Here is a 9062-nt window from a genome sequence, read left to right as displayed (position 1 = left end):
TATGTTATGGGAAATGCCGGACTGGGTGAATCACAAGCTGGAATCAGGATTGCCAAGAGAAGTATCAATAACCTCAGATATGCAGATGATACCACTCTAAAGGCAGAAAGTAAAGAGTCTCTTGATGAAGGTGAAAGACACGAGTGAAAAAGCTGGCTTGACACCCAACCTTTAAAAAGCTAAGATCATGGCAACTGGTCCTATCACTTCATGGAAAATACAAGGGGAGAAGGTTGAAGCATTTTCAGATTTTATTTTCTTGGGCTCTAAAATCACTGTGGATGGTGACTGCAACAATGAAATTAAAAGATGCTTGCTCCTTTGAAGGAAAGCTATGACAAACCCAGACAGGGTATTAAAAAACAGCATGATCTCTGTAGAAAAAGATCCATATAGTCAAAGGTATGGTTTTTCTGGCAGTCATGTACAGATATGAGAGTTGGACCATAAAGAAGGCAAAGCTCTGAAGAATAGATGCTTTCAAATTGAAATGCTGGACAAGACTCTTGAGACTCTCTTGGACATCAAGGAGATCCAAACAGCCGATCCTAAAGTAAATCAACCCTGAATATTCAGTGGAAGGACTGATGCTGAAGTTGAAGCTCCAATACTTTGGTCACCTGGTGTGAAAAGTGGACTCACTGGAAAAGACCCTGGTGCTGGGAAAGATTGAAGGCAAAAGGAAAAGAGGGCAGCAGAGGATGAGATGGTTAGATAGGATCACCAACTCAATGGACATGACTTTGAACAAACTCCAGGAGAAGGTAGAGGTCAGAGGAGCATGGCCTGCAGCTGTCCATGGCATCACAAAAAGCTGGACACGTCTTAGAAACTGAACAACAAACCTCCGCCACAGGTGCGACCAACAGGATGGTATGCTTGAACTCTTGTGTTCCAGGACTCCATGTTGACACCAAAGCTCTTCTATGTCCTTTATAGGCTGAACTGGGTATGAGACTGGCCACTCTTGCCTCCACTCCAACTCTAAAAAAGAGGACCTTGAACCTCTAACCTTTGGATTTTTAACCTTGAAAGCAGTTCAAATTGGGTGAAAACATGGGTGGAGACGGGTTGGGGTAGGCTGAAAATGCAGGGACTCGCAGTGAAAAGTGGACAGCCAATTGTAGACCTCTCTAAAGCATGCTGCTGAGTATCTCTGACACAGGGGAGATGGTAGGGTCCTCTGGGCTCAACTCCGGGCCAGCAGCACTGGGCAGGCCTGAGGGGCCTACAACGGCAGGGCTCAAGGCAGCCCAGGGTTTGGTGTCCACCAGGGCTGCACGGTAGTCCTCCACGTAGATGTGGTGCACCGCAGGCCTAGGGTCCTTGAGGCTGCTCTTCCGCTCCTCCGGGAGGCTGGCAGCATGGGCCAGAGCCAGGCCCCGTGGCCCCTCGGGGGCAGGTCCTAGTCGCTCGGCCTCCTCAGGCTCCTGGGGTAGGCCGCAGGCCCTAGACAGGTGCTGTGTGTACACTCCCTCTGACAGCGACAGCGACTGCGTTTCGCTGTGCATGCGCAACCAGCGGTGATGGCGGCTGAAGCCGCCGTAGTGCGGCTGCTTGGCCGACTTCCGTTTTCCCAGGAAGCCCAGCGGCGGCCGTGCTCCTGGCGCCATCTTGGCGTGGTTCTTGGGTGGGAGGCCTGTGAGGGTCAGGTTGTGCAGAAGCTCGGCGCATGAGTGGTCAGTGGCTTGGCCTGGCCCCGAAGAAGGCTTCATATCGTGCACCTGCAGGACGTCGGGGGCACTGCCGCTGAGTCCGTTTCGGGACTGCTGGGCAATGTCGTGCGATGACAGGTAGACCAGGTCCAGGTCTCGGGGGCTCAGGGCGTCACTGGAGTCGTAGTCGCTGTCGGTGGGCAGGAAGACTTCTGAGCATCCTTCTTCGTCAGAGCAGGGCTGTGAATCTGCAAAGCCAGAGACTGCACTTAGAAAAAAATAGAAACTCCTAGCCAGGGCTCAAGTACGGTCCTATGTTTGAGCCCACACCCCCGTGCCTAGAAGGGCTTACACTTTGTTTAGTGGTCTCTGCTCATTTCTTGATATTTTAGAAAGTTTTGAGCAAGGGGTCCCACATTGTCGTGCTGTGTAGGACTCTATAAGTTATGTAGTAGATCCTGTTCTTAGCTAAAAGCAGGAGGGAGAGGGAGTCTGACTGGACCAACCAGCCTTGCAGCAGCAGAGAGCAACATGCCTTCCCTTGCCCACGCCTAATTTTACTATTCACTTTTCCCTGGACTTGTGGAGAGAGGGTGAAACAGGAAATAAAGCTGGATGTCATTCATTTATTCGTTCCCTAATTTCAGAGGTGATTTTTACAGTTGATAAAATAGCAGAAACTTAAAAGGGGAAAGAAGAGGAGGCCCTATGGTGGCAGAAGTCAGGGAAACCTGGATTCAAACCCTGGTTGTCCTCCAGATTGCTCTGTGATCTTGGGAAAGTTACTTAACCCCTTTGAGCTTCAGTTTTCTTACCTGCAAAATGGGGGTGATAATAGAACTTCTTAAAGTGACTGTAAAAAAAATCGTGTATACATATAAATAGTTGACCTTGTTGTCAGTGTTTGAAAAGAGAAAAAAATTAAGGCCAAGAGAGAAAATAAAACAGAAGTAAAATCAGAGGTGAAAATCAGCCTCAAAGGGCATGCTATGCTGATCATAAGTGAACCAGAAGTTTAGTTCTGTAAATACAGTATTTGTAATTTAATGCAGTACAGAATGTTTATGTCTTTTTTCCAACCAGGTTGTACGTTTCTGTAGGACAAAAACTGTCTTAAAAGCCTTTGAATTTTCCACAGAACTCAGTCCATATTGGGTACTTAGTAAATATAAGCTAATTTTGAAAACATTCAAGTTCTTTTAAAAAGAAGAAGAAATTGCTCATTTTCAAATCTGAGCCAGTCCCATTCAAAAATCGCCATAGGATTATTTATTTGGGTACACTGGATTTTAGTTGAGGCAGGACAGATCTTTAGTTGTGGCATGCAAGATCTAGTTCCCTGACCAGGGGTCTCACTAGGGCCTGCGCTGAGTCTTAGCCACTAGACCACCAGGGAAATCCCTTCTGTGGGATTTTTAAATGGAATTTAGTAAATTGATTTTTTAAATTTATCAGGAAAAGAAAATTTGTGAAAATAACTAAGCTTTTTTTAAGGTCCAATAAGAAAGAGCCTGATTTATGAGGTATCAAAACATATTACAGAATTTTGGTAATTAAAACTTTGTAGAATTGATGTATAATGGACAGATGGATCTGTAAAACAGAAATATAAAGTTCAGGAACTGTCTTAATTCAGTGTGATGATTGAACATATGGTAAAGATAACATTTCAGACTAGGGGAGTGAATAGATTTTTTAGTATCTAGTGTTGGTGTAAATGGTTATCCTTTAGTAAAATAATTAGAGAATGTCCTCCTTCATCTCATATATAAAAGTAAATTCCATGTAGTTTAAATATAACAAGCAAACTCTACAAGTGTTAGAAAACAGTATGTTTGTAATTTTGGGTAGGAAGGTCTTTCTAAGCAAAATAAAACCCCAGAAGTCAGAAAAGAAGTAACTGATAATTTGACTATATGAAAGCTTAATACTTTGAAATGATCACGTAAACAAAGTAAAGGTAAGGGGTAGATTGAAAGAAAATAGTGATAATATGTATAAGAAAAGGTTAATTTTACAGGCTACATAAAGATTTCCTGTAAATTAGAAGACAATCCAGATGGGCAGAAGATAGCCAACACTTCAAAGAATATTTAATACAAATGGCCAATAAGCATAATAAAGCTATTCAACTTAGGTAGACTATAATTACTAATTAGGTAGTAATTTGGGAAATGCAGTTGAAGTAAAAACAGGGCATTTTTTTTTTTTTTTTTTTTGCCCATCAGATTTGCTGAAAATAAATAGAATGATGAACTCCTGTGTTGAGAAGAATGATAATCTCTTGTGTTGGTGATATGTTGGAAGTCAGGGACCCTCATATAATGGTGGTGGGAATATAAGCTGGTCTGACTCTTTGGATAGCAGCTTCATAGAACAGATTAAAAATGTGTATATCATTTGTCCTAGCAAGTCCTTTTTTTAGATATCTATGTTTGAGAAATTGTCACTATGTGTACATGGAAGCATTTACAAATTGTTTACTGTAACATGATTTATATTAGTGAAAAACTAGAAATAACCTTGTGGCTGAGACTACTGTGAAAGGAAGACTTAGAGACACAGAAGCATTAAGAAAAGAAAAATAGTTTAAGAAAAGAAAAATACTTTACTTGGCAAAGTTCTGCAAGGGAGTCCAAATGCAGTACTGGCTTGCTGATTAAAAAATACAACAGGTATTTGAAGTAAAAACCCACAGGGTTATAAGGTTATAGTTAGTCTGTTCATGGTGGAAAATCAGACATGATTATCAGAAGAATATTGCAAGCTTCAGGGAAAAAAATTGTTTTGTTAATGGAGTGAGTAATTTACACAAATGGGATTAAGGTTTCTTCTGTTTTAGGGACTAGAACCAGATGTAATATATATTTTTTGGTTGTTTGTTTATTTTAGGGTCAGGGAGTGAAGTGTTTCTTTTCCTTTTTACCTTTTTCCTAGCTGTAGAAGATGACATTACTTACTCATTGGCAGGACAAGATTTCAGTTTTGTTCGCTCGCTGCTGGCTGCTGCCCAATATCCATTACCCTTTTTTAGTTACAAAATCTTAAATTTTGTTTGAGACAGCAGTGCATTCATGTAAAAGAGCACTTTTTTTTTTTTTCCAGCTTCCTTTGCAGCTAGGCATGGTTATATAACTAAATCCTGGTGAGTGAGATAGAACCGAAAGTATGGTACGAAGCTTTTGGAAGGCTGCATCTGAGGAGCTGGCTTAGCTGGGAGATAGACCAGTTTGTTTTTTCTTCCAATTGCCTGTAACAAGATGTGTTGACTGGGCTCATGAGGCAACCTTGGAAAAGGAAGCCATGTTCTAGGATGTTGGAGTTGAAAAATGGAGCATGGTGTCTGAAGACCATAGCATCTATGTACTGTCCCTGATTTGTCTTATCTCTGGGCTTCTTTCACATAGGAGAGAAATAAATTATCTTGTGTTAATGACACCCTAGTTTGTGTTTTCTCTAACACAGATCCAAACTTAATCCTAACTGATGCAAACCTAAATGTTTTTTATTAGGGGAATGGTTTAAAAATTTGGGCACATCCCTACTATGGATCCAGCTACAGAGAATGAGATCAACTCATGTGTTGTTCTTTAACTAATGATTAACAAAAAGGACTCCCTTATTTATTTATTTGTTTTGGTTCCACTCATCTATTTAAGGATTCCCTCAAACAAAGCCTTTTTTAGGAAGTATCTCTCAACTGTCCCAGAAAGGATTGCCCACTTGTCTGCACTTCTGAAATATTTTTTGTTTCTATTATCCTTTGGCACTTAGCCTGCATAGACTTGTATTGTTAGTTATCGTTTTAATGCAAATATAACATCCTGGTTTCCTGGTTGGACCAGAGCCCCTTTCCGGCAAAGATATTTAATTCATCCATTTGGTCAACAATGAAGATTTTGTTTTGCTTGAGCTCCTGCTCTAACAGAAACACCATGTTTAGTGGCTGACTGAATGTAAAATTAATAAGAAATGATCTGTTTCAGGGATTTTACTGTTTTAATGGAAGTGGGGCATATGCATCTATGAGACTGTGGAAGAACATACCTTTTATAAAAGAAGTTTAGCAAATAAGATGCAGGTTTATAGGAAAGAGATCATATTTTATTGGGACAGGATTGATAAAACACTATCGTCTTTATTTTTTCTCTCCATTTATTCATCTCTGTTTTTATGTACATTAATTTATTTCCTCATCTACTTTCAAAAAATTATTTGAGGCAGCTTTTAATAATAAATGTACAAATGTTGAGGAGAGGATTAGAAAACAGAGAGGGAAAGGAAACAGTATAAGTAGTCCCATTTGACTATTACATGGGAATAGGAGTGGAATTTTGGGAAAATAGGGCTACAAAAGTAAGATGCCAGTATTTTCACTCTAGGAATTTAGCCTAGAAAAATTAAGGTTTATTTTCATGCAGGAACCTGTATATGAATGTTCAGCTCAGACGGTAAAGCATCTGCCTACAATGCAGGAGACCCGGGTTCAATCCCTGGGTCGGGAAGGTCCTCTGGAGAAGGAAACGGCAACCCACTCCAGTACTCTTGCCTGGAAAATCCCATGGATGGAGGAGCCCAGTAGGCTACAGTCCATGGGGTCACAAAGAGTCGGACATGACTTGAGCAACCTCACTTCACTTCACTTCTTACCAATTTTTTTGGTATTAACCCCAAACTGGAAACTACCCAAATATCTTTCAATGGATGTGTGATTAAACAAATTGTGATACATCCATTCAATGAAATGCTACTCATCAATACAAATAAAGAATTCTATTTATGTAACATTCATGATGTAAGTATAGAGATGAAGAACAGATTAGTAGTAGCCAGGGTAGGGGCAGGAGTGGGGTGTGGTGGGTAAGGTATAAAGTGGGTAACAGAGGAAGTTTTGTGGAGATGGTACAATTGACTATGGTGGTGATTACCCAAGACTATACATATGACAGATTGCACAGAGCTATGCAATTGAGCCTACACGCTTATATGCATGCACACACTACACACACACACACACACACACGCACACATGCATGAGTATAATTGGTGAAATTTAGATGAGCAGTAGGTTGTACCAGGTTCTTGGTTTTGATATTGTCCAGGAACTGTGTAAGATTTGAGCATTGGGGAGAGCCTGGGGAAGGAGAACATGGAAATTCCTGTACATTTCTTTGCAACCTGATGCTCTTACAATTATTTTAAATAAATGGTTAAAAGAGGTTATTTTTTTTTAAAGACAGGATAGAGCCAGAGAACAGTGAATGCCTAGGTAAGGAGTTTGTACCTAATTTTGTAGCCAGTGGGTAATTATCAGAAAAATTTAAATAAATAATTAGCAAGATGAGAGCTGAAATTTATAATAATTATGTTGCAGGCAGGCAGGATGTAAGATGAATTGGATCAGGAGGAAATAACAGGGAGGCCAGCTGGGATGCTGTTGTTTTTTCCTTTAAATATTTACCTTTTTTAGGTTGTGGGGTTGAGCAAGAGTGGTGATTATGTGGAAGAAAATAGAACTCCAGGAAAGTCTTTCATTTGAAGATGTTTACTGAACACCTATTTTATGATAGATGCAATGGTCTCTGCTTTCAAGCAGTTCATAGAGGGTGGATTAGACAATAAGTAAGTCAGGATATACCTAAGATTAATTTCAGAGAGTGTAAAGTTCTATGAATAAAATGAAACTGGATTTCAGCTAGATAGTGACTTGGGAGAGAGATTCTTTAAATAAGGTAGCCAGGGGAGGAATCTCTGGAGTCTAGATGAGACTTCAATGATCAGAAGGAACCAGCTTTATAGAAATTTTAGGGAATAGTGTTCTAGGCAACTTGGAGAAGCAAGTGTGAAGGCCCTGAAATGACAAATATGTTTCTAGCCTTGGTGCCTGGAAGATAGGAATAGCATCAAACCAGAGGAGTTTAACTGCAAGAGGATCGGGCAGTGGAAGGCATGGTAAATTTAATTTGGGGCAGATTGAACTTAAGCGGTTGGCCAAACCATCCTGGAGTGCTGGAATGGGAACATGGTGGGGTAGCAGAGTTGAGGGAAGGTGTTTGTGGGTAGAGAAGAAACTGTTGGAAAGGGAACGACTGAACATGTGAGCAATAAGTTGATGGAACTAGCAAGGAGGATCACTTGGGAGCACTGATGCCATCATTGATCTTTAGTGAGAAGATGTAAGGACTCCTGGTTAGGGAAGAAGGCAGACATAGCTTTTCAAGTTAAGAGAACTGGATAAAGGCTTGGACTGAATGACTTTGCCTTTCTTAAAACAGTTTTTAGATAGTCCTTTTCCCTTTTTAAATTTATTAAATTATTTTAATTGGAGGCTAATTACTTTACAATATTGTAGTGGTTTTTGCCAAACATCGACATGAATCGGCCACGGGTGAACCTGTGGGAACAGGAAACAGGATCTCAGAACTCTCAGCTGTTTTTGATGATGGTAGTGATAGGTGCCATAGGTCCTTGAGGAAGAGAAGCTCATTGAAGATTTGACACTGGACTGGAAATAAGATCCATGCAATTAACTGATAGTTGCCTTTAGTCAAACTTCCTCCTCTGTTTGATCACTGTTGTCTGTTCAGCTACCCATATATACTATTCATTTGTATCCACAATAGTAATAGTAGTACTTGATGTTTACTTAGTGGTCACTGTGAGCCAGCGATCATGCTCGGTGTTCTAGCTTTATCTTATTTAATTCTTACACCAGTTCCCATTCGCAGATGTGGATACTGAAGCCTAGGCTTATTAAATTTTCCAGCTCATGTAAGCCGATAAGTGGCAGAATAGGAACCTACACGCAGATTTGTGTCACACCGAAGACCTGCTCTACTGCTGCCTACCTCAGAATCCCCATGGCTTTCTGTGGAAGCTTCCTGTGGGCTGGGACCTAGTTCATGAGACCCACTTGGTGTGATACCCACACAGTTCTGTTACGCTTTTAGTAAGGGAAACATGTTAGGTCTGTGTTAGCTTCCCGTGGCTGCTGTAACAAATGGCCACACACTGTGTGGCTTAAAACAACAGAAATGTGTTCTCTCATGGCTTTGGAAGCCCAGCGTCTGAAGCCATGGTAGTCAGCTGGGCGGCCATCCCTCTGGGGGCTCCAGGGGAAAATCTTCTTGCCTCTTACTGCTGCTGGTGGCTCTGCATGCCTTGGGCTGCATCACTCCAGTCTCTGCTTCTGCCTTCACACTGCCTCTCTTCTGTGTCTTTTAAGGACACTAGTAACTGGATTTAGGGCCCACCTGGATAATCCAGGATGATCTCATCTCAAGGTTCTGAATTACATCTGTGAAGACTCTTTTTCCAAATAAGGTCACGTTTACAGGTTCTGACAGTTAGGACACAGACTTGTCTTTTGGGTGGCCACCGTTTAACCCGCTACAAGTCTGATAGTAA

General features: G+C 41.2%; 1 protein-coding gene across 1 annotated transcript in view; it reads right to left on the bottom strand.

The window, feature by feature from the left end:
• Positions 1-1133: 1133 nt before the first annotated feature.
• Positions 1134-9062, bottom strand: part of ANKFN1 (ankyrin repeat and fibronectin type III domain containing 1) — a 159599-nt gene continuing 151670 nt past the window's right edge. Inside the window, exon 17 of the mRNA XM_061140936.1 lies at positions 1134-1903. Coding sequence (XP_060996919.1) covers positions 1134-1903 — 770 coding nt within the window. The remainder of the gene's footprint in view (positions 1904-9062) is intronic.

This window comes from Dama dama, chromosome 5 (genome assembly GCF_033118175.1).
Source record: "Dama dama isolate Ldn47 chromosome 5, ASM3311817v1, whole genome shotgun sequence".
NCBI lineage: Eukaryota > Metazoa > Chordata > Mammalia > Artiodactyla > Cervidae > Dama > Dama dama.
This window is presented reverse-complemented; position numbering and strand designations above follow the sequence as displayed.